Source organism: Rhipicephalus microplus, chromosome 2 (assembly GCF_043290135.1).
Source record: "Rhipicephalus microplus isolate Deutch F79 chromosome 2, USDA_Rmic, whole genome shotgun sequence".
NCBI classification, from domain to species: Eukaryota; Metazoa; Arthropoda; class Arachnida; order Ixodida; family Ixodidae; genus Rhipicephalus; species Rhipicephalus microplus.
Window position 1 is genome coordinate 90,347,390 of NC_134701.1, and position 26,442 is coordinate 90,373,831.

Below are 26,442 nucleotides of genomic sequence, written 5' to 3' on the forward strand. Positions count from 1 at the left end.
CCGTAGTCGCCACCCCAGACCTCTTATGAGAGATGACAATTCCAGTTCCCAAAGAGGAAAAGCTCTGCTCTTTCTGCTCCTACCAAACCTCGTCACCAGGGGGCATGGCATCACCACGGGTTAGCAGACATTAAGCGGGTAGAATTAACTAGAAGGAGGTTATCCGATTGGTGGCTGAAGTCAAGGCACGAGTGAAAATTAAACCCTTCACTGCAAAGTACCAGTCCTCAACTTGACTATTTAAAGAAAAAAAAGATAAATCTAGTTGTTGGTTCACTAGGTATTACGGCTAGGTGGCGTTAGCCGCCGCCCGATCTAATGGGTACAGCCACATCAATCCATCCAATCTATCTATCCAGTACAACACCGATTCTCACTAGTTAACAGCAACGCTAACGACATTACTATTAAGAATTTCTGTGGTATAATGACAGATGGGACTCCTTTCAACAACAGAAGTCGTCTAAGAAAAATAACAAAAAATTTAAGGCACAACAAAGCACTCAAGACACTGCTAACCTAGTTACACATTTGATAAAGAACTACAGTAAAAGATCCTTAATATGAACATGAAGAAGCCTCCTAAACTGTTCAAATTAAGTAGAGTTTGAATTAGTGGGCAGGTGCCAGATTGGACGGACATCACACCAAACTGCGTGGACAGAAGGCACTTCTGGAATCGTTATTCTGAACTAGGTGCTACTAATCACACTTGAGGCAGGTAGGTCATTTCGTGAATCAAGCTCGTGGTGCTCTAACAGCAAACCGAATTAATTGGTCAGTCAGTGTTAAGCCAGACACAAACGGTGAAATGCATGACCCTGTTTATGCTTCAAACACATTTGTTTACATGACAGAGTTAATGGGACTAAATTGAAAAGTAGTTGGTAATAGAGCTTGTTCCGTATGTTTTGTCGTGACTCCATCAGCATGGTTAGCAGCTCGCCCAACAGCTTCAGCACAGCATCTGGAAGGAGGAGACCACCCCAAAGACAACACCTAAGTAGTGGTTCTGAAATGGGGGTCCGCGAAGCCATTTTTAAGATCTGCTACGCCTTCACCTGCTTTTTTTACATTTTTTTATTTTATATATGCAACTCTGTTTAAAAGCGACGGTGCCACGGATTGATGAACTGTCCGAAATGAAGGGGGCAGGTTTGTTTGATGTTTTTGGTAGCAATGAAAGGCACCTGTTTAACGCTCTAGTTGTGTTAATTTACCCTCCCCTCCAATGGGTCCCCATCACCTCAACCAGTCCACAAGGGGTCCCCAGCACATCCATGGCTGACAACCACTGACCTAAAGAATAACAAAAAAGATGTTTATTCTCTCTCATGTGATAAGGAATGCTGCATTATTGTAGTTTTGCATATCTAGTAAGTTTTTTTTTTTTCAACACAATGTGTCTACTTTGGGCGAGTAGTGATGAAAACTCTTTCATTGAATGCTCTGTTGGAGCTGTTCACTCCATTTGTATGACCCGTGAAACAATGTACATCAGCCAGCTTGACGAATGCGTTAATGACCGACTTAGGGAGCATGTAATCAGAGTAAGAAAGAAAGAGATGCATGTGGTCACGCGCGTTGCTGCATGTGGGTGCTAACAGATTTCTCGAAGCACTAGGCTGGATACTGTGCAAAAGCAAGCTCATTTTATCTTGGCTAGCTGTAGAAGTGTTTTTCATCGGAAAGAATCTGTGTTCGTGTGTAAGTGAGGCTTCGATATCCTTGCATGCTTCTAAATTTAAAATTTTGCATGACTCTTTTTGACATGCGCAGTTGTGACTTTACACCTTGTTATTCTGCATGCGTGTAAAATTAAGAGACTTGGCAGGCTTACGCAGCTGTGCTGGACTGAATCAAACAAATTTGGATCCTTTCTTGAATCGGTAAAGAAGGGAAGTTTTAGTTTGTGAGTTCTGTAAATTCAGTCTGGCCTGTAATGCTCAATGGCACGGGCCTTTATTTTAGTTTCTGGTTTAATGTGAAGCAATTTTTTGCGTACTGCAAGCACTTATGCATCTATCTATGTGTGTGTGTGTGTGTGTGCGTGTGTGCGTGCGTGTGTGTGTGTGTGTGTGTGTGTGTGTGTGTGTGTGTGTGTGTGTGTGTGTGTTTGTTTGTGTGTGTCGTCGCCTTCGTTCCTTAACTTTGGGTACACTACAGTTAGTACAGGAGGGTAGGACTTACTGGTCATGACATGAATAATGTCACAATCTCATCGCGTTTTTTATTCATTCTTTATTTTACTATACAGTCTCATTATCACAAGTAAAAAGGTTGTGTTATCATATAGAACCCATTATTAAAACAAATGACTGTAAGGCTTATTTATTCTCGTCTCCTTTCATGCAGTGTTTAGAATCTTGAGTTAGGGGCTCTGTAAAGTATCGTCTGGAATGAGGGGCACAGAACAACAAAACTGCACAGCTAATTTCATGGCAAATGGATTTCTCCTTGAATGCGAAACCTGCCGAGACACTTGAAAGTCATAGTTTTGTAAGGCTTTTAAGTTTTGCACAATTGTACATAATGTACTCCGCTCTGCTTGTTAGTTGAGTGTTATGCTGCCATTTGGCAGGTACGCATAACAAGGTTCCACAGTAAAATAAAGAACTCTGAGAGCGAAAAGAATTACCTGCCGTTTAGTAAAGCATATTATTGCAGCATCTATATTGTATAGAGAACTGCCTTACTGCTTCAAGGATGCAGATGGCCACCTGGTCTTGAGCTTGTATTTCACTAAAAGTGTGTTTGGAATAATGAAAAAACTTTTACACATTCAACATTGCCGTGAACAAACAAATTCATAAAAGTCATTCTGCTGGTTGCCTCAGGAGGCCCTCTGTGTAGCGTGTAGCTTTTTAATGAGTTTCACGCAGATATATTTTCTATTTTGAACTATCTACACGGAACTATTTCGCAATGCCTTTTCATGTGAGATTATCTTTGTTTCATGATGTAACTTCAAATTGAGAATGACAGTACTAACTCGATCTTGTGAACTTTCATGTGCACTCAACACTTTTAGTTTGCTCATCTGAACGTTGGACAGAATTAGCCTCATCCAGTCAAACTTTGGTTGGCACGTGTGTGCACACATTGTGTACTGCAATGAAAATATCGCAGCGTCAGTTGTGCTGAATAGATCAGAAGGTGAAGCCTGCCACGTCTCACTGCATTTTGGTTAACTCTTATCACTTGCACAAAGCATGCGCCAAGATTTCGTTTCAGTTTCTTGCATAAAAAAAAAGGGGGCAGTCATTTTGATTTTCTCTTGGATCAAAATGCCTGTTATACGTCCCTACATGTTCTAAAAATCAGCGCGAATGGGATGGAGCTTGAAAATGGACACTGTATGAGCACTGTGTTCACCAAACGCTGGACACCATTCGAGTGGTGTTCAGAGCTTGTACTGTGTTCTTCTGTTCTCATGCTCCATCCGATTCATGCAGGTCTTTACAAGATGCATCAAATCCAACTCGCCCACCTCCCTATGCTACATGGATTATCACCTATCTACTGGGGCCTTAATCAAAATTGGGGGAGGGGGGATATTGAGGTGTTGAACTTTTCCCTTACTTCTGCGGCCACGTTCAATGCTCAACTTAGTAGTAAATAGTACGTCATTGATAAATTATTTCTCCTTCCAGGTGGTTTGATGACTTCTCTGACCCAGACTATGCACGAGCAGGCTTCCGGGCAACAGAGCGGGTCTTCCTGGACCAAGGCCCGCTGCCTCAGTTTCAGCACTCTCTGGAACCTCACCTAAGGCGGTTAGGCCTGCCCACTAGCCTTCAAAAGGGTGAGTACTTAATCCAGCGACTCTTCACAATTAAGCTGTCGGGACCTTATTACTGCGTACCCACGGCGCTTTTGAAGACCTATCAGGGATGAGGAGAATACATCAGCCTTTTACAATTTTCCTCAAAACACTTACGTTGTGCACCGTTCAATGAGCAAAGCAATAAAGTTGCATAGAGTGTAATATGCAAGCCAGTTACAAATGGTGGTTACCTGATCTGCAGTGTGCTTAACTTAATGACTGCCTGAAAGAGTGGATGCCCTATTAGTGTGCTTGTTTCGCAGCTGTTTAGACACACAGCATTAGAGACGTACGCTTAGTCAGAAGATGATGCATACAACTTTTTCACGTTGGAATTTCCAGCTTGATGATCTTAAAAAGGCAGCCGGAGTACAGTAGAACCTCGTTGATACGTTTTGAAGATAAACTATACGTTTTAAGATAAACATACGATCCGAATCCAGCAAAAGTTCAGGCTGACCAGTTCCTCTAGAGGTGTAAGAGCAAAAAAAAAAAAAAATCATTTTTTAAAAAATGTAATTTTCTGCTGCTTTCTCTCACCCCCGGACAAGAAGAAAAGCTTTTTCTGCACACGTTGTCGACACTTGTCCGCATTTTTATTGTTTTACGTGCAAAAGAAGCTTTTTACGCTTCCACTCCAGCAAAAGCTTCAGCGAAGTTAACCAGTCGGCGCCCGCTTTCGTTCTCGCCGCTGTCTTTCGGTGCTTCCTCCTCCACTTCCTTCGCTACGTCACCCCACACTACCTTTGCGACAATCTCGCGACATTTTGAGGCTCGCAAGTCGGGGCGATATCGTCTCTCGAGACGAACCCAGCAAAGGGTGCATCGGTGTTGGTGGAGAGAAACTCCTCATCGATGTCGTCGCCACACGCGCACGCCACAGGGCCGTCTTTGCTGTGCTCTGTATACTCGATGCAAGCTGCCGCCAAACGATATTCAGCTTCACCTTGATTGACAAGGGCTGGCACTTCCCCGCTGTCATGCTGGATGCAACTGTTTCGAATCGCCAACTACTGAGCAACGTGCAGCCTCGCACAGGGCCTGACTTGCATATTCTTTATTCTTTTTTTCTCCTCGAAGTAGCGCCGATCACTGAGGTCTGACAACTCTCATTGGGCGGCGCTCGTTTCCAGGGGAGGTCGATAACACAGCAGGGGCACGCATCCAGTGCTAATGACATGGCAATTAGCGGGTGGAAATAGGTGCGTCACGTTTGCATTTTTTCCGCTGAAAGGTGCATGGCTAATATACGCGTGGCCTTGTAAATCTTCTATAGGAAGAACATGCTTGCAGAGACCAGCACCGTGTGAGACAAGGTCAGGAGAGAGGAAGCAGATATAGCGGCACGTTGTGCAGCGGAGGCGTGGCGAAGCAATAGTTAACTCCGTAGTGTTCTCTCAGCTGTTGTAGTGTGGGACAATGACATTTTCACATACCGTGCTACGGATGAAGGCTTTGCAGTGCTCAGCGAAATCGTGCCAAGTTGCGAGCTGAAAAAGAAAATCACTGTGCTACAGAAAATAAACGGCATTTTTGAAAACCATTTGAAGACTTTTACGGCTGCGACAGTTCTTTGTGTGGTTCACAGTCAGCTGCAGGAGTGATGGAGAGGGCGACCAGGCATTCAAAGAAAGCACAGAAAGGACAATTGAGTAAAATTTGGAGAAGACGTGGGGGATGAAGGGATGACAATTAAACGCAGCAAAGAACCTACCATCGCCGTGTGGCGGCACTCTGCCACTTGGCGCTTTACAAGCATGCGAGAGCGGTTTTTTTCCACACCTGAATGAGAATTTTTGCCCGAGGATTGTATCAAACGACTGCAGTTTGCCGAAATGTCGAACGTTGCTGCCGGATAATCATATTATTCGGGAACGTATTAAGCGGAAGGTATCAACATATAGCCCTATGGGGGCATCTCTAGATTTTGCGGTTTCGAGCGTAGGAGCCCGGAAATCATATTAACCGGGAACGTATCAACGAGGTTCTACTGTATTTTCATTGTTGCTGTGGTCTAATAATGTAGGCAGCACAAGCATTTCGACGCTGGCAGTGCTAAAATTTTGCAGGTGTTCATAAAATATTAAAAACAGGGACGTTGATGTCACACTATGTTATATGAGGCTTACAGGCCAACATTGATTCATAAGCCAAATTTAGCCAGATTGAACAACATACTAAACACTATTGGAGGCAGAGCAAAATGTTCTTAAGAACGCTGCATTAAAACTGTATTGAACGCCAATATAGCTAACTAGTGTCAAGAAGCAATTTTTTGCTGGGGCCCAGGACCCAAGCTTTACCTTCCAAGTTTTTGCATTGCAATGATTTCCTTGTGTCGTTCTGAAATTCATGCGAATATACTTTTGAAGATGAATGCATGCAAGCAGAACTCATTGAAGTGACATATGCAGAATAAATGTAGAGCACAGAAGTTGGCCTACCCTTTCGTATTTCACTCATTGGTGGTGTGTCATTCTGGCGTTAACTGTCCATTCTACCTAATTCTCAGTCCAACTGCATTGTCAACATCTGCTGTGGGTCTCCGCCGTCATTGAAGCTGCCCATGTAGTGGTAATACTGCATAGTTGTTGGATTTTCGCAACCGAAAACCATGATTCGATTAGAAGAATTTCTATAGAGGTAGGCTCCAAATACCTTGACCTCCAGGCGTTCTTTACTGTTTACCTAAAGCAAAGCACACGGGCCTCTATCATTTTGCCTTCTTTGAAATGAGGCTGCCATGGCTGGGATTCAATCCTGCGATCTTCAAGTCGGCAGTCATGCAGCAAAACCACTAAACAAATGTGACCTTCAAGTCATAAGTCATGAAGCAAAACCACTAGACCGCCACGACATCAGCAGGCCAATCGTGGTGGTCTAGCGGTTATGATGCTCGACTGCCGACTCGAAGGTCGCAGGATATATAATTATTGATCACAATAGGGTATCAATCATAAGAAGTTGGCCATACGATGGGACCTGCTGTGCTTGCAGGGAATCGCGAACCAAAAGTGCTCATTCTCAACCGCCTCTTCTTTTTTCTTATTCTACATTTTTTATGCAATAAGGTTTCTGGCGAGGTTCATACTTTTTTTGTTTCCGCTGATGTTTTCACACCTGTCAGTCCCAGATCAGATTGTTTATTATGGGCTGTGCTGGCCACTGGGTTATCACTGCCTGTGATCTTTGCCTTGCGTCATACAAGTTCACCTCCTACCAAAAAGCTTAGTCTTTCTTTGTTACTTTTGTCTACACATTTACACACCATCATGACAACATGACAGCGTCATCTGGCATCGTTGTCCTTCCCCTTGAAATGTACTTTCTTTTCTTCACAGTTGATGCACATGTGGCTGCTGTGTATGCTAACATTTGGGTTCACTGCCCTGATGTAGCTTGTACGAATAGCAATTTTTCGGTTCGAAATAAATTTGGAGTAAATAGTGATTTAGTTGAACAATTTCTAATCAAATTTAAATAGTATATTTGACGTAAAGAAAAATGAGCATCTTTGTCCAGCACAATATTTTTTTTAATTGAAACAAGGCATGTGTAAATGTCGTTCTTTTTGGCGCAAAGCAAGTGCAAGCTACTTTGACAAGATTTGACTTCCTGTACAAATATGTAACATCTTAAAATTTACTATACTTAGAGCAAGTACACCAGTCTCTTAAACTTCCAAAACCAATTGACGAATCGATAAAAAAGTATTTTGTTCATCTGACCCTGAAGTGGGGCTTCACAGCAATGCAGATTTTACCTACAGTGAACCCACATTTACAGCAAGATTACATGCAGACTAATATACACTTATTTGCTCATTTGAAATACTTCGTAATTTACCTGTAATTCAAATTTCATTGGAAGTTTATTCGAATACTGTGATATTCGTTCGAACATTCGAAGGGCTCGAATATACGCACTGGCCTACTCTGATAACATTCAACTGCAGAAAGCACATGCAGTGACCCACTTTGTTTCAAAGAAATGGCCCTGTTGGGTTTTGAAGATGCTATCTCTCTAATCTTGTTCACTGTACTTTTACATGAGGTTTTCATGGCACTAAATTGGGAACAGTTTCAGTTAAGAGTAGATGGAGGATACTTTAGTAACATGTCACTCACTGATGACATTGTTTTGCTGAGGATCTCGAGGGCTAAAAATCCAAGCATAATACTGTATTTACTCCCGTAATCCTCACACTCGCATAATTCTCGCACCCCCTACATCACCCAACAAAAGTACGATTGTTTTTTCCCCGAGTAATTATCGCACCCCCAAAAATTGGTGAAATAATGTCGTCTGCTCGTTCCAGCAGTGAACGATAATGGCGCGCACCATCTGGCGTCATCTGTTAGGCATCAAGCGTACTATTATTGCATGGGGATTCAATCCAATCCAAGCCAAAGCGGCAAGTGCGCGTTGCGGCGTGTTTTGTATGTTGTGTTGGTAATCTTGGTACGGTATGGGGCGATACTGAAGCTACATGGCTGCTTTCAAGTTGAAAGTGATTGATAATGCGCTAAACAAGGCCGCAGGTAGGCCCTTCGGAGTCTACGAGTTTTGTGTTCGCTACTGGTGATGGCAGCTGAAAGCCACCAAGACTTGTTGGGCCTGCCGTGTGCCTAAGACTGGGATTGATGGTAAACTTTATTTCTTCAGAAGGAAGCTGCGGACGATTCTGTTAAATAGTCATCAGCCCAATACTGACATCCTACGCTTGCTTACCTTTTGAGGGCTCCTGTTGAGTGACGAACGCAACCGCAACGCCCACAAGCTTTGTGTATGGTATTTTAATTCTCGACTATTTGCTTGCACTTTTTGTGTCTCAAATAAGTCCTGCTTTGTGTTGAACTTCTTCTTTTATTGTTGAGGTCAATTTCAATTAGTACTTCTTAATCCTTGCTGTTAGTTGCTGGTGGGAGAATCCCGACTTGCGGCCACTTCTTTTTCTTTTTCGCTCTGTACGTTTTTGTGGAAAGTTTTTTTCGTGTAATTCTGGCACCCTCTCACCTTTGCATCGGTTTTCCACCGAAAAAATGCGAGGATTATATGAGTAAATAGGGTAACTGAATTGAATGGGCAAGGCAAAACTGCTGGTTTGAAAACTATTATGCAAGAAACTAATCTTTAGCAGTGCCAGGAGAAAACAGCGGTTTGCAGTAGGTGGCAAAGCACTGGAGAGAAGGCAAGCTTGTCATAGGGAGACTTGTTTGCCTGCTTGTAGATGAGATTAAAAAGCCCGTTGGTATAATGCGACCACAACAAACAAAACCAGGTGATCTGGAGGAAGGGGGGAGAGGGGCCTATGCCTTGTAATGGTAATAGCTAGGTTGATGGTGACGACAGTGTTTAACCGTGTACTACCAGCTGTCCCAATTATCAACTCATGGATGTGAGGAAGAATTCTGTCATTTTAGTTCATTCTGGTATCTGTTTGGGTGATAAAGGATTCCAAATAGCATCTTGTCACATTTCTTTCTTTAACTGCTATCTTGGTTTTATCTTAATCAGCTTAGTGACCTAAGTTTCTGCATACTCTGCCAAGGTGTTTTTCATGCGCCCCCCACTTTTTTTATGTTTCTTATTTTTGTTTTATTTATATGCAGCCGATATCTTCTGGTCTTTAACTGCTGATATTCCACTGAGCTTGAAATGACAAGCAATTTCAGTGAACCTGCCGATCAGCATCCAACCTTTTTGCAGGGTTGAAACAGCAGTGCCATTTGCACCATCATGTGCCAAACTTGTTTGCCTGCGCCATCCTGCACTGAACTGCATTGCGGCAAGCTCATTTGTCAGTGCCTTACTGCGCCGTAGCACCTAAATTTAACCGCAAAGCGCGACAGCCATCAAGCTCCATACCCAAAAACACGGCTGAAATATCGTGTTTTCAGTTTTATTGAAATGGTGATTCTAGTTTCAGTTTCGTTAAGGCAGTGATCACTCGAGCAGCAGCGCTGAACATTTATTATAAGGGTTGGGTTGCAATCGCTGCCACATCCGATATCTCGGCAGGCATCAGTGCATATAACTCGTAAATGACCTTATGCAAATAGTGATTTTGCTTGAATAATCTCGAAACGGATTCAAATAGTATGTATCACATAATATAAAGAAAAAGGGGCATATTTGTGATAATGCAACAAACCTGCATAGTACTGTAGAACTTTGATTATATGTCCCCTGGTTGCACGAAACCCGCATTTTAGAACATATCGGTTTGGTCCTGGAAAAATACCATAAAAGTAATGTATTAAAAACCTTGGTTATACGACACAGTTTTATGCCGACCTGACATCTTACGATGACTTTCAGATTCCGCTCGAAAGAAAAAGCCACCTTTATTCGAATCAAATGTTGTCCAAACATGCACGAGTGCAAAATATGAACTTGCGTTCCTTTAGGTCAACAATTGGAAAAGTAGAGGGACAGGTTGTCTTAGAATTTAACTTAAAATTTATTCTTCAAGAAGTTCATAATTTTCTGTATACGCCTCGATCGCATGCCTATGTATCCGGTGTCATTTTCTTGTCAAGCTCTATCCACACAGAGTAGCTTCAGCGGGCCGCAAAGCTGATATTTTCGCAGTTTCGGTTCATGAAAACTTTTTTTTGGTCGATGTACAGCCAATCTCGAGCCTTTGTCGCACTCGCAGTCACAGGCTTGCGCACACTTAAGGGTGTGGCACAGCTGTTTTCACAGTGCAAAACTACTTTCACTTAACGTCAATGTTTATAATAACAGCGGGACATGACTTGTTGCACTTCGCAAGCCAACAAATTACAACACGTGCAGCTTGATCGCGCACGAAAGCATTCTACGCAAACTCGTGGTCAGTCGCCATTATGTGATAGCGATGACACTGTGCCTGGACTCTACTGATGGAAGGCTGTTGGCAGCACGGTTTCAGTTTAGTTTTGGTGCGCAGGCTATTTTCGGGCTTTAGTTATTGGTAAAAAGATGCTTGTTGTGTTTGATTTTTTTTTTTAAGTTATGCATAAAGATTTGCCCGCACCTTCTCTAACTGAGTAATGCTGCCATTAGGTGCCTCTGGCAAAAATAATGTAATCTACTTTCCTTGCGGAGGCACATGGTCTTGCCGTGGGCTTATTCAGGCAGCCTGAACCCATTTTTGGGGGCAAGGCTAAGTGTCACTGCCCATAATTTTAGTTTTTCAGTTATACAATGCTCAGATTATACGACAGTTTTGCGTGGTCCTCTGAAAGTCATATAATTGGAGTTCCACTGTATTCTTTTTAAACTTATACAATTCCCGTATAAATGTCTTTTTTGTTGTTCATAGGAAGTGGAAACAACTCCGTATAGTAAAGAGATTTGACTTTTGGCTGAATACAAGTGATAATCTATAAAGTATGTTATGTTTTAAAATTTACTTATGTTATGTTTTAAAATTTACTATACTTATAGCATATAAGCCAGAATAAAAAGCATTTGAACCTTAAAAAATTGATGAATCGTTGTGAGGGTATAATGTTCTTATAACCTTGGAGGGGAACTTGCAGAGTGGATTTCTTTTGCATAAATGTTTTCATGGTTTGGCAGTCCTTCACTGCAGAGAAATAACTTTTACAGAAAGTTATGTTAAGTAGGTGTTTTCACAGCTTAGCACCCCTTTATTGCAGAGAAACCATCTTTACCCGGGCTTACATGTGAATTATTATACATTTATTCGTTCGTTTTTGAAAAAATTTCTGCAATATAAATTCAAATTGTACTGAATTCAAATACAGCAATATTCGTTCGAATACTGGAAGCAGTTTGAATATTCCCACAAGCCTACTCGTAAAACGTTCTACATGTTATGCTGTCAATGCGAAGAGACTGTGCAAAAAGAGCATCGCTCCCTGGCATTTTTGTAGAGCTACGTGATATCAAATCCAAGAGAGCTGCCGGCATTACAGTGTATCAAATAATTTATTGTTCTCACATTTATTGCTTCATTGTTGCGTTGAAACTGATTTCTTCATAGCTTCGTGGTACCGTTCAAAAAAGGAATGAAGGATGACGGTAGCAGTGCTCAAAAGAATTATTGTGGTGTCTGATTCCTGGAACAGCCTAGTGCACGTACTGCTAGTCGAGGCTCCGAGCAGACGCGCATTTTCTCATGCATTTCACCACTGGGCTCAGTCATAGATGCTGATCAGCTTGGTGGTGGGCACTAGTGTTCGAAAGGTCGAAACCCATTTGTTGAGTAATAGGCTCAGTTCATGCTCAAAGGTTGAGAACAAGCTGAGCACAGAGAAAGTACCCAACCACACAGGGCGGGACAGATGTTTTATGTACGTACGTATGCCTTATAGTGCACATGTAAAAGAAAGGGAACAAACACTTTTTCTCCCTTCTCTAATAAGGGAAGCAGGCAACAAGAAGTATGCGTTGCCTGTAGCATCCATCAGCACATTCAAGTTGCATAAAAAGACAAAAACGTAACATTGAAGCCAGGTGCCATAACGCTACACCGGAAAGGGCACATGCAAAGGTGCTACCCCAACGAAGGGTGTTGGGAGAGAATGTAAAAAGATCGATTGTGACCACCATACCTTCATTCCTGCCACATCTTTGTGAAAAATTTCTCCAACTTTATATTTCTATAACCATTCAAATGCATTCTGATTCATTTTTAAAGGGGCACTAAAGGCAAACAATAAGCCGTTGTTGATGGTTGAAATAGCGATCAAGAAACCTCGTTGTACTACTTTCATGCCAAGGAAATGCTTATTTTGAAATAAAATGACGTGTTAGTGGTGCGCACGGCATTAGCTCAGTTCAAGTCGCCCAGCTGAAAACAGGCCTCTCTAACGTAGCAGTTGCCTTGCCTAACATTGCCCGTTTTACTGCTCGGCTGCCGACGTACACAAAGGGTTGTAGGAATACAGGGTTACTGGGCAATGGTGTCGACATCTCATCCTGTTCTGTGCAACCACAATCATTGACACGTTTGTATTTGCCTAGCATTCCTGAAAAAAAAAAAATTATTAAAAAGGCCACTTATTTGTGAGTACATCGCTGAAACATATTTACACCAGAAGTAGAATGCACAATGTTTTCACAATAAAAAATTTTGTGCTTGCCTTGTTGAAGTGGGCCCCACTAGATGGCACCATCCATCCAGCCTAACCAAGGGGTTCTTTTTGCATGAATAAAACATAAACGAAAAAGCTGAACTTTATGACGTGCTGCAATGCATTGAAGGTTTTCTTTTTTTGTGTGCAACTGGTTTGATTACTAGTGGTTAATTGTTGTCGGACGCTTTGATGTCATTGAGATGATTTCAAAATGTCTCACTTGTGGTGCGTGTGGTGTCTTACATTTACCTTAATTTCTCTCCAAGTGGAGCCCTGCTGTTGATAATAATGACATTTTAGATGTTCTGAAACGTTTAGACATTCCGAAAGCAGGGTCTCTTAACAAGGTACGTAATTACGGTACCCAATTATGGTATGGTATCTCGTACCTCTACTCCTTTCCCTGTCATTAACCTTCAACCGATAAAGGCACCCAAACAACACAAGAGCATTTTCAAAAATTACTGTGGGGCTGTCACGGCTCGTTTTGGCCTACAGCCTACGTATTATAGAGGAACCTGTTGTCTGGTTGATGCACTCTCTATGGAAAGCAGGAGTGCTACCTTACTGCCTTACCGTATTTGTGTATCGTGTTTTTGTAACTTGCTAAAAGACCGTAGTGTCAAGACCAAGTATTATCACTGGGCTCCTTCAACACACTATATATACATAATAACCAGACTTCATGTCACATCGCATTGTTTTGTGAATGTTGCAATTTCCATAACATGCTTTGTACAGTGTTGCAATGATTTCCTTGCATTGACAGGTGTGGTGACATTGGTGAAGGACCATGAAGTGTGCAAGGAAGGCGAGGTGCTGAAGCCAGAACAGGCAAGCATACTGGTAAGCTTTAAGGCATCTAGTAAGGGGCACAGTGTTGTGTGAATACTTTTACTTGTCCCGTGGGTGTGAAGGTCGACACTACAATGGCCAACTTCAAGCACTACTGCTTTGAATTGCCCGAACATCCAAATGTTGAGAGTCAGTATTGAGGACTTTGCTTCTGCAGACATTAAGGCTCATTAGAACTTTTTCTTGGCCCTTTGAAGTACCTGAGGGCCTGCAGAGACAGAGTAGCTACATGGATTTTTTATGTTTGCAGAGTACTTGTGTAGCTCTGCACAATGTGGCAGAGCTTCGGGTTTCATTTATGCAGTTACTTACATCAACGATGCTGTCGAAGTACCTGAGGGCCTGCAGAGACAGAGTAGCTACATGGATTTTTTATGTTTGCAGAGTACTTGTGTAGCTCTGCACAATGTGACAGAGCTTCAGGTTTCATTTATGCAGTTACTTACATCAACGATGCTGTCGCAAACTTCTAAGGGTTTAAAACAAACAAAAAAATTGCCAGGCATGTGCGGAACTTGCAGCACAGTTGCAGTGAAAGCTGGGAGAGCGGCCTTTCAAAACCTTTTTTAAACACTCTTTAAGTAACCCACTACGCCATAAATCATCACGATCTTTGTGCCGTAGGGAGGCATTCACTATGCCATCCTTCATCATTCTTAGGAGGAACGTGGTATCCGCTACACACTTGCGAGGAATTTTTTGCAATTTTTCCTAATCTGTGGCTGAATACGATGAAAAGCTATGCCTGAAGCTTTTGTCATAGGTCGCTGCATTCAACAACTTTGTAGTGAGGCCCCGCCGATCTGAAAGCGGCGTGCAGGAGATTCCCAGGCTTCCACTTTACGTTTAGGCCTGCAATTGGTACATTTCAAATTTATTTGCAGGCCGGTCGATCTGTGGGGGTTGCACATGTAGTGATGTTTGGGTCTGACTGACCTACACAAAGCTAACACGCCCATTTGATTAAGCACAAACAAGCATTTAATTAAAACAAGGGCATTGGCAGGAGTTGAACAAAAGTTAACTAAGAGGAGACAACAAAAATATGTGATGAAAAGAACAGTTACAAAACAAGTATGCTCTAAAAGGACAGTAAAAGTACAAATATATGCGATGTGGTATAAAAATAAAATAAGTGGACGTGATGGAAACTAAGAGAGATACAAAGAACTACCAAGAGGTCATGCTTGAGCTTTTAAGTTTTTATGTGCGACACAGTGTACACAGCTGAATATTTAAAGCTGGGTATAATAAAAAATAACAGTTTTAAAATAAATGATAATGCAAAATTCTATACACACCAGTCCAGCTCATGGTTCACGTAAGGGAGTTCGACGGGGTGCCGCTTATGGTCTCGCCAGCTTAGCGGACAACTAGGGTGCCCAGTGTTGCAGCCCTCTCAATATGTTGAGCTCCATGCTCGCCGCCTACGCGAGGCTGATGACACCGACAACTGCTCTTCTCGTTGGTTGAACGTCAGCTGCCGAAGCAGTTTAATTCTCTTCGGGGCGTACGCATCCCCCCGAATGCATACATGCCCCCTTCTCTGCAGGGAAGACGCGACGGCACCATTACTGAGTCGTTAGTTGCTAGAAGTCTTCCAAATTCAAGGGCGCCCTCCCTTCGATGAAGGGGCACGCAGTCGAGAATGCTCGATGTTTGTGACACCGCTAGTTACGCGATTTTTATTGTGTGACATCTGGTTGTTCCTTTGCTTTTTTAAAATGCTTCATTGCTCATGTTAAGGCGATTCCTTTCCCATGTTAAGGCGATTCCTTTCCCGGCACAAAACCTGCATGCCTAAGGTTTTTTTGCAATGGAGTTTCAAGCACCGGCGTGGCTCGGTGGTAGAATACTCGACTGCTATCCAGGGGACCCCGGTTCGAATTTCATTGTGTCCGTGATTGTTCTTTACTTAGCTTTGTTTTTCTTAATTTACGCAACAGTGGTTACGGACACTGGCAGTGGACAACTATGGCACATGTGACTGTTGTTGTGGTCTCGTAATAGCTTTCGCTGTAAAAAACATACGACTCATTGAAGTAAGCTGCAAGTGCTCAAAGAAGGCCACGCTCTTTGGAGAACCATATATTTCAGCTAACGTAGATGCTGCTACATTCTTGTATAATTAAAATAGAAAAACCACAACAGCAGGGTATACTGAATAGAGTGTAACGATGATACGGTCTCATTTCGTATGGTTTCCCACTCCCAACAAAGGGTATACGCCTAATCCAGTTATACCATTGTTTGTCTCTTAAGGGGGGAGGCTACCTTCGAAGGGCAACTTTTTTGTTTGTTGAGATATCTTAATGAAATTTTCAGGGTACACTAATAGCAAAGCCATTTGAATAACCACAAAGTTTCATGCAGTTATGTTCACTGGTTCCCAAGTTACAGCCATTTATCAGGGTAGTCCACATGGGTCCCTTAGTCAGGGTCTGGAGAATTTGAAAAATGTGCTAGCACTGTGAAATTCACTATGATGATTCCTTGATAGGTGCTTTAGGGCAAGACAGAGCCCTTTTTTTAAATTTCCTTGCCAAAAAATGTTAGCAGAGCACTGAATTTAGTGTTCACAATTTGGCTCTCATCAATGAAGTTTTAGTTAATTATTACAAATTACAGACACAATAAATTGAAAAAGCGGGCGTGTCTTGCCCTGGGCAATTTATTAAGGTGCATAATAAAAAAAACCTGATAGAAATCAGACCAGCAGTTCCAGAGAGATCACCTGACTAAGCAGCCTCACTGGCCAAAAAAGTCATTCTGAGAAAATTGACTTCGAAAGTTTCAAACATTTATTATGGTCTAAAATGACCCTGCAGAGTAGCTAGATGTGTCCTTAGGCTCTCTTTTTCTTTGCCGCTTTTCCTGCTTCTCGTTCATCCGTTTCTGAGCCTTTCTCAGACGCAGAGAGTCTTTCTCTGTAGCTCGTTGAATGGTTAGGTGGCCAGGTGGGAGTCCCACTGATGACGACAACTCTTGGGTGGCCCTGTAGCAGCCGGCATTATACCGCAAAACTGCGTCATGCAGTGCTGTCTCGACAGCAATCAATGATGCATGTTGCTCCTTGGGCATCAAGGACCATAGGACAGAATGGAATGACTCCGATGCATTTTGCGTCTTTGCTCCCAGGCAGCATTGCAGTAGAGAAGCCTGCGAAAGGCGCTGGTAGACTGGCAGCAGCGCTTCTGCAACGTAGCCCGGAAGATTGTATTTGTGCTTTGGAGGTGGCACGCCATTCCCCTTGCAGGCATTATGACGGCACCACGAGTCTGCACCTTCCGGGCACAAGTCATGGTGAGGATCCTCGTCAGTTGAGGTGACGTGATAATATGACGCCATCACTGCACGCTGCATTGCAGCCACATTGTTTGAATTGTTCCGCAGTGCCCAGCCATAATAGTCTGTGAGTTTATCAATAAGGGCTTTTGTCAATCTGCCCTTCCCTCCCAGAGCCTGTTCGCTTTTCTGCACAAGATTACGTAGGGCTGTGCCCATCCTCTTCCGGACATGGTTCAAGCATTCTTCTTTCACAATAGGGACTAGCCCATAAACATTGTCTTGTTGAAGGGCAGAGAATGTGGCGCTGTCCCCATCAGATACAATGGTTGTATACCGGAGGTTATGCTTGGACAGTGAACGTGAGAACAGAGTTACAGCTGCTTCAACCTCCATCCTCCCAGACTTGGCATCAGTGTTTTTTTGGCACACATGGTGCTTCAACCAGCTTGCATAGCCCTCGTCTTCAGGCTTCGGTCCTACCTGGCAGCCGAGACACTGATTCGATAAAACTACAGCATCCAAGATGAGGCCTGTGTGATACTCGATGATTGCACCAACTCCAATGTGAGATGTATGTCCGCGCTTATGCCACGTGCCATCATAGTTCACTGTAATGTCCTTGCAGAAAGATGGGTCCATCTCCTTGTACACCTTTTTCACAGCAGAAGCCGATTCTTCATAGAATTTATCCAGGGTCTGTTGCTGTGGTTCTCTGAATTGCTTCAGGTGCCTCTGGAAAGTTCTGTGGTGCAGGCCACGGTGGGAAACATTCATAGTTGCCCAAAAGTCGTTGAGGGCTGTCTGTCCCTTCCCTATTTGTTTCATGGCCGTAATGGCTCTTATATTCACGTCGAAGGCCCTTGACTCGTTCTGACGAGCAGAGCTCCACGAACTTGAAACTATTCCACAATGTGGACTTACCAGCTCAAGCTTCGTGGCAAGTCCAAGCTGGGTGCCTCCTTGAACTTTCATCCCGGTCCCGAGGCAGCGCGGGCACGGGGTCTTGGACAGCATGTCGCTAAGGGCATCCCCTTGCACGAGGAAATATCTCTCGCCTTCGGTCGTAGCGGTGGCAGCTTCGGGTTCAGGCATCATCGCTTGAAACTTCCTCTCGGTCGCTGGCATAGCGCCAAGCTTTCGTTGCACAGCAGCACGTTCTCTCTCCGCCGTCGCCAACTCCTCGCACGTCCGAAAACGTGTTTGGATGTGCACAGTCGACGACGCGGTCTCACTGTTCGGGGCCGGAATCAATGCGGTTGGCGAGCGCGACACACCAGGCGCACTTGAGCACGAAACACCAGCCTCACTCGTCACGACGGATCCTTGTGCCGATGGTGTAGAAGTCTCGTCGCTAGAAGCGTCGACGCAATCGTCTTGAAAAGATGAAGCGGAAGCATCGGTGCAACTGTCGCCGCGCGTGGGCGTGCAGGTGAGCTTCGCCATGCGTACGAGCTTCAGCTGACGCTTTCTTGAACCGAACGCGTGCCGAGTCTTGAACTTCGAAATGCCCATCGTGACCGTCAGCGCAACAATCCGCGTCCCGTGAGGACGGTAGTGATCGTCTCGTAAAGACGGTAGAAGATCGTCTCGTGAAGACGGTAGAAGATCGTCTCGTGAAGACGGTGAAAGATAGAGGAGCACGTGTGACGATTGATCGGAATGATAGCAAACGGGGCACACAAAGAACGCCGGCATTGCAAGCGCCGGTGCAGACAACGAGATGCGCATGCCGGAGAAGCAGCTACGTCATCGCGCGCAGCAGCCAATAGGAGCCGCGCGTTCCCCCATTCCCTCGAGAGGCGCGCGTTTTGTCCAATCGCGGCTTCGCATCCAGGCAGCGGGACATTCGAAAGCTTCCGCGAGCCCCCCAATCGTGAGCGACTCCCGCCTCGAAGCGCCACCGCCACTGCCGCGGGTGGCGAAAAAAAAAGCGCAAGAATTCACGAGCAAAACAACATCAAGATGGCGGCGATTGGCCGAGCGGTTGAGAAATGGCGAGCGCGCGAAGTTGGGGTATTTTCGGCGCTCGCTCGCCGCTTGCCGGCTGCCGCGGCATGTTATAAAATTTATTTGACGTACTTTCGCGATGAATTAGACATTGATATTTACAGTAGAGGCAGTTTATGAGTCATACTGCCCGAGTATGTGGTTTTCAAAAAATCGACTTTTTCGCGATTTTTCGGTTTTCAAAGGGCGCGTCTCCCCTTAAAACATTCCCAAAAAACACAACAGTTTAAACATTGAGTGTATTACCAAACTTCAATCAAGTGATATGTCTCCTGGCTGCTAGATCCCATGATTTGTTAGAACAGCTGGGCAAAGTTAAGAGATGGCCGTTAAAAAGTAGCTCAATTGTTAGGGCACCGGATGCGTTACCCGAAGGTCCAGTCCCTGCCCACAGCAAGTTTTCTTTTCGTCCATTTTTTTTCTTCTATTTTACGTTACATTTACAGTGGACTCTCAGTAAACGGAAATCTGTTAAAACAGAACTGCTGCTTAAATGGAACAACTGCCTCTGATATGATTGGTTTCGTCCCTGCCTACTGCACTCCAGTTCACCTCTCTAAATTGAACTCCTGTTAAATGGAACACATTTTTCTGGTCCCTTCAGGTTCTTTTTATTGAGAATCCACTGTACTTCTAGTAATACTCCTATATGTTTCTTGGCATCATTGTCTGTCCTAATATTTAGCCAATACACATACACTGACCAAGACACAACACTGGCTCAACAGTACATAACACAGACTTGCATTGTGTTTCCTTGTTTGTTTTTGTTCCTTCGGGGTCCTGAACCGATTTTCCTCAGTATGAGTTCAAATTATCGAATGTCCAAAAAAACAGATGCGTCTTTAAAAAAAAGCTTTTATTGACACTTCGATGACCCGGTGGCCAGAAAAAGCTGTCGATGCGTGTCTGCACACAATTCCGCTTACATGGAACTAAGTTCGTCTGTATTTCCACCAGTGCGGTATGCTCGCTGTAGGACCACAAGTAGGGCGACGAAAGAATTGTGGGGCCTCAAGACAGGTCCACTTGCGACTACTCCGGAGCACACGGTGCGTCGCCATCATCAGAGTCAGAATCACTGATGGCGGTTGCAGAACCTGCTCAATTATGTCATCGTCATTTGATTCGGCATACGGTGACATCACTGTCGACATTTGCGAAGTCTTCAAATGTAACTGCGTCGGGAGTCAACACATTGCAGCCTTGCAGGTCGTTAATAACGTCCGCACTTGAGCTCGTTGTGCTGATTGGCAGGTCCAGTTCTTTAGTTGCATTGTTGAGTTCTTCAACTCTCGAAACGTTGAACTCTCGGGCAACTTCGACTTGCGGGTGACCACTAAGCAAGTGGAGACTGATGGCAGCTTTCATTGCCATGGTTGGCGTTGTATATGTCTGTCACGTTTTGGCACTGGCTGTAAGGGCACTGTTAGTTCCGTTTAATGCAGATCATTTGGGACAGCAGAGTGCAAATTAAAGCAGGTCTCTAGACAAAACTTAAGACACGCAGAATTAGGCAGAACGCAGTACCGCAAAAACACGCGACAGAATGGCGGCGATAAAAGTACAGCGCCATAACAGCGTGGGGATAGCGGAACATAGGATGTTCACAGTGTCAGTACGACCTCCCAGAGGTGAGTAGAGCATCCAGAATTTCCTATTTTTAAAGCTGTGAGGCAATCGAAAGCCTCATAGATCACCAATTTGTTTTCGTTTTTCATCTCCGAGGCCATACTTTGTTTTGTATGGGTACCGGAGGAGATATTGGCTGCAGATTCGGTGCGCATGCCAGTTTCGAACATGTTCCGGATTATCGAATGCAGATCTGGCAGCTGTCCGAATTACTGGGCATGTCTAAATTATCGGTGTCTGATTTATCGGTCGGTGACTGTATTAGAATCTCTTGTCTTGGAAATTTATTCTCAAAAACGTTTCTCGAATCTGTCAAGAACGACCGGAGTTATAGAGATTTGTTGCACGCTTTAAAAGCTTTCTCTTTTCTCGCATCCTGCTGGGCTAGCTGGAAGCTATGAATACATACTGCAGCCCCGGCCTCACGGGGTGCAGTGTGTAAAAATAAAAGTAAAAAGGGACAGAAAGAAGTTACATCAACATGCATGATTAAATGGGATTGCTCTCTGCCATTGGGACTCTTGTGTGCGATTGTGGCTACTGTATGATGTTAGAAGACTATGGACAAGGTGTCTACCAACCTGGAAAAGTCGGGGAATTCGAACCCATCTGGAAAAGTCGGGGAATTTCTGAAAAATCTGGCCTTGCCATGGAAACGAACTGTAACTGTGCGACCATCACAAAAATAAGCATTACCATTGATCAAAGCATAAAAAGCCACTTCTTCAGCTGCAAGTACAGTGAACAGCTAAAAGTTGCGTGAAAAAAAAAAAAACTCGGAGCAACTGTTGCTTTTAAGGAAAAACTCGAAACGATGCACCTACCAAAAAATACAAAGTTTACAGGCATAATAGCACGCGCTACGGCAGCTTTGTTCATAAAAATAGCCATAAGAAAGGCACAACGTCCCACTATAGTTTTTTTTTTTTACAATGTGACCCTCGCGTCTATATTTGTTAATCTTGTAACTTCTTTTTCTAAAGAACAATAAACTGAAAAGGAAAAAATGAAATGAAGTACGTCTAAGTACGTGATGCAAGCACCGGAACTACATTTTTGGAAGTGTCCCATCACTCCTGTTCAGCAAATGTGCAACTGTCTGCATATGATGTTATTCCAGCTGCAGGCATGATGTAAGCTTTCCCTTGGCCAGAACCCGCACACTTGACCAGTCAGTGTGGCCTGTACAATCCACATGTTCAGCAAGTGCATATGAGGTCATGTGTAGTTTTCTGATGTCATATTCGTGTTTTGTTCAACTCTTTTCTTGAAATCAGTGGTTTCACCAATGTACTGGTTGTCACAATTGTGGCAGTCTAATGTAAAAGAGACAGTGGAAATTTTCGCTTGGCAACTTGTCCTACACATTGTCTAAAGTGTTCCCTAGCTTCCATATTCGTACATACACTATGTTGATGTCTTTGTCTGTGACATACCACACAGCATATCTGACTTTCCAACCATAATATAATTCACGTAGTTAAATTTGTGCATGGTTGTCTTGACCATGATTTGGCTCGGCTTCAAGGCCTTCGGGTTCGGCTAGGACTGCCATTAGCAGAGGCTTGCCGGACTATATTATGCCTCTTATTATTAATATTGTAAAGATGTTTATTGGGCGAACCAAACGGGCAGGTGGGAGATTCGAGATAGCGACAGGACGAGGAAGATGGAGAAGCTCAAGCGCCGATCTCGTGGTGCCTTACTCTGCGATGATGCTTGTTGTTCCCTTTTGTTGTCATCATTCCTTCATTATAATTGCCCCCGTCGAGAAAGATGAAGCCATTATGGTGATCTAACAGGTGGGAACGGGCGGGTCGAAGTACGGCTTCAAGCAGTCCATCTGAACAATATCGTGTCCACGCCGAGGATGGTCACCGAGTGGCGTAAGCGGTTCAATGGCGTAATTGACGGGCGATGTGCGCTCTACCACGCGGTATGGACCATGGTAATTTGAAAGTAGCTTGGTAGACAAACCAGGTGCACAGGGTGGTACATACAGCCATACAAGGGTTCCAGGGGCGAAGTTTTCGGCAGGAGGGTGATCGTCATCGCGGGCCTTTTTCTGGCGTTGCTGGTCAGTCGTAGTACCGTATTTACTCGATTCTACCGCGCCCTCGATTGTAACGCAAACTCGATTTCCACCGCGAAAAAAAAAACATAAGACATCGATTGCAACGCGCACCGATTTTTCTCGCTAACCCGCACGATCACACCACTCGAAAAAACGACTCCTTTCGGGAGCGTCTTCCATTTAAATATGAGGTACGGGCGAAGCTTGTGTTCATCTGACATGTAACAGAGCATTGCCGTCACTATGTTTTACCATGGACTGATGTCAGCACGCGAACTTGCTTTGCCCCCTTCTCGACGATTGTGGTGCCAGGCATGTCGAAGTAAAGAGGCGTCTGATCGGCATTCCCGATTTGCCCAAGCAGGTAGCCGTTGTTGCGCCGCAAGTTTAGGACGAACCTCTGAAAACTGTGAAGCTTTTCATCGTACTCCTTCGCAAAACTTTTCGCATATGCATGTTCCCCCTTGGAGGGAAAAGCCTTTCCTCTTCATAAAGTTAGTTAGCCAGCACCTGCTCGCTTTAAACTGGCTCCGCATTAAACCTTTTTCTAAGACTAATTGCATAGCCTGCACTTGGAGCAGTTCTGTCGTCACGGGCCGCTGTGCCGCTCGCTGCTCAAGCACATACTCGCCGAGCAGCTCTTTAATTTGCGGAAACCGACCCTGCTGTGGTCCACTGAAGCCTTTGCGTGAAGCTTTGCTGTCGACAATCTTCTGCTTTTGTTTCCGCCAGTCTCGCACGCACGTTTCGGGAACTCCGAACGACCGCGATGCGGCCCGATTTCGTCCGTTTCTGCACACGCGATGACTTTTCTTTTAAAAGCGGCATCGTGGTGCACTCGAGTTTTTGGAGTCGGCTCTTCCACGCCGTCGATGCTGAGATGATGAACTCCTCAGAACACGTACGAAGTGCCGCACATGGGAAACACATAGGCAGAAATGGCCGACGTGCCATGCCGACGCACGTAGGGGGCGGCCATTTTGGATTTGCTGATGGCAATAGATTGACCGTAATTTTTTTATTTGTACTCGATTCTAACGCGCATGCGATTTATGAACTCGCTTAAATGGAAAAAAGGTGCGCGTTAGATTCGAGTAATTACGGTAAACTGCTTCGCTAGTTGGCGGCATTCTTCGGCGTGACGGGCGGCTTCAGACACGATCGTTCACTCAGATACATCTGGTACGTATGGCAGCAAAGTGTCAATTGTGTGCGATGTTTGACGTCCTTAGAGAAGATAGAATGACGAAAAGCCGGTGGTGACTTCGGTAGCGGTGTTGTACGCGTAGGTCACAAACGGAAAAACCAGGTCCCAGTTCGTTTGGTCAGATGCCACATGCGTCGCGAGCATATCACCCAGGGTTCGATTAAATTGCTTAGTCAGGCCATTCGTCTGAGGGTGGCAAGCAGTACTCATCCGGTGTACAATATGGCACCGACGGAGAAGTGCTTGGATTACGTCGGATAGAAATACACAGCCCCGGTCACTGAGGAGCTCACGAGGAGGGCCGTGACGCAACACAAACCGATGCAGGATGAAAGATGCGACGTCCTGAGCGGTCGCCGTAGGCAGAGCAGCGGTTTCGGCGTATCGTGTCAGGTGATCTACAACAACGATAGCCCACCGGTTATCTGCTGTGGTCAATGGCAGTGGTCCATAAAGGTCGATTCCGACGCGATCGAATGGGCGGTCAGGGCACACAAGCGGCTGTAGTGGAGCTGCTCCTGCATTCGGTGGCTGTTTTCGTCGCTGACACTCGTGGCAGCCGTGAATAAACTGTCGAACGAAAGTAAACATCCCGCGTCAGTAGTACCGCTTCCTTAAACGTTCGTAGGTCTTAAAGACACCGGCGTGAGCGCATTGTGGGTCGGAGTGAAATGATGCACAGATTGTAGAGCGCAGCTTTCGGGAAACAACGAGCTGCCACTTCCTGTCGTCTGGTGTGTAATCGCGCCGGTACAAGAGGCCACCTCGAATGGTGAAGTGTGAAGCCTGGCATCGCATTGCTCGAGTGGTGGGAAGTGTCGGTACCCCAGATAAGACGTCCAGAAGCGAAGTTATCCATGGATCATCACGCTGTGCAGAGGTCATTGTGTCGATGTCAAGAGCGGACAGCGCGTGTTCTATAGAAGATATAGAGGCAACCTCAGCTGACAGTGGTGATCATGAGAGCGAATCAGCATCGGTATGTTGGCGGCCGGAACGGTACACTATGCGGATGTCATACTCTTGAAGTCGCAAAGCCCAACGAGCAAGGCGACCTGATGGATCCTTCAGCGACGACAACCAACATAAGGCATGATGGTCTGTAACTACAGCAAAGGTGCGGCCATATAAGTATGGGCGAAATTTCACAATCGCCCAAAGTATGGCTAAGCACTCTTTTTCGGTAACACTAGTTTACCTCAGCCTTGTTAAGTTTTCTGCTGGCGTAGGCGACGACATACTCGGGGGATCCAGGCTTGCGTTAAGCGAAAACTGCACCGAGACCGACACCGCTGGCATCTGTATGGATTTCAGTTGCAGCCGTGGGATCATAGTGGCACAATATAGGCGTTGATGTCAGGAGACGGCGAAGAGTTGTAAATGCGTGATCACATTCGGAAGATCATGATGAGATGTCGTTGGCACTGCTTAAAAGTTGGGTCAAAGGGGCAGTTGTGGAGGCAAAGTTGGGCACAAGCCGACGAAAGCAGGAGCACAATTCTACGAAGCTGCGTAACTGTTTTACAATCATCCGTTTGGGGAATTCAGCGACAGCGCGTAGTTTAGCCGGGTTAGAAAGAACGCCATATTTTGATACGACGTGACCGAGAATGGTGAGCGTCTGAGCAGCGAAGTGGCATTTCTTGAGATTCAGTTGGAGCTGCACATTCTTCAGACACGTGAGGACATGTTTCAGGCGTACAAGATGTGTTGCGAAATCGGGTGCAAAGGCGATGATATCGTCGAGGTAGCAGAGGCATATATTCCATTTCAAACCCCACAGAACCAAGTCCACCATGCGCTCGAAGGTGGCCGGCGCATCGCCGAGGCCGAAGGGCATGACATTGAACTCCTATAGCCCGTCCGGTGTCACGAAGGCTGTTTTTGGACGATCACCATCTGCTAAGGGCCCCTGCCAATACCCCGAACGCAAATCTGACGAAAAAAACTCGGCACCTTGTAAGCAATCAAGGGCGTCATCAATCCTGGGCAAAGGGTATACGTCTTTGCGAGTGATCTTATTTAAGCGCCTGTAATCAACGCAGAAGCGAATTGTACCTTCCTTCTTCTTAACAAGAACGACAGGTGATGCCCATGGACTTTGGGAAGGTCGGATAACGTCGCGCTTGAGCATATCGTCAACCTGTTCGGTGATAACCTGACGTTCCGTGGCGGAAACGGTATGGTCGCTGTCGTACTGGCGCCTTGAAACCTGTGTCGATGCAGTGAACAAAAATGGGAGTTCGGCCAAGGGTCGGTTGAGCAACGTCAAAGGATTCACGAAACTGGTAGAGCAGCTGAAGAAGATCAGAGCGTTCAGATGGCGATAGTCCGTCGGCAATCGATGAATTGAAAAGCTCGGACGGTGGTATATTGTAAGGGTTGAGGGCACTGATGGCGTCGTAGTCACCAGAACAATTTGGCCGCATGATAAAAATTTGTTCCTCATCAATGGCATGCA

The 26,442-nt window shown here is 44.9% G+C and overlaps 2 protein-coding genes across 2 annotated transcripts in view; one reads left to right on the forward strand and one right to left on the reverse strand.

The window, feature by feature from the left end:
- The window catches only part of RpLP0-like (ribosomal protein LP0-like), a 109,854-nt gene that overhangs the window by 73,202 nt on the left and 10,210 nt on the right, over positions 1-26,442 (forward strand). Inside the window, exons 6-7 of the mRNA XM_037422069.2 lie at positions 3,654-3,805; positions 13,688-13,764. Coding sequence (XP_037277966.2) covers positions 3,654-3,805; positions 13,688-13,764 — 229 coding nt within the window. The remainder of the gene's footprint in view (positions 1-3,653; positions 3,806-13,687; positions 13,765-26,442) is intronic.
- Positions 16,439-18,623, reverse strand: LOC142796312 (uncharacterized). Its single transcript, XM_075886624.1, has one exon. It carries the CDS (start codon positions 18,571-18,573, stop codon positions 16,585-16,587), a length of 1,989 nt encoding a protein of 662 aa, XP_075742739.1. The 5' UTR covers positions 18,574-18,623; the 3' UTR covers positions 16,439-16,584.

Excerpts from the sequence above, each read along its gene's own strand:
- LOC142796312 (XM_075886624.1), bottom strand. The coding sequence starts at position 18,573 with ATGGGCATTTCGAAGTTCAAGACTCGGCACGCGTTCGGTTCAAGAAAG.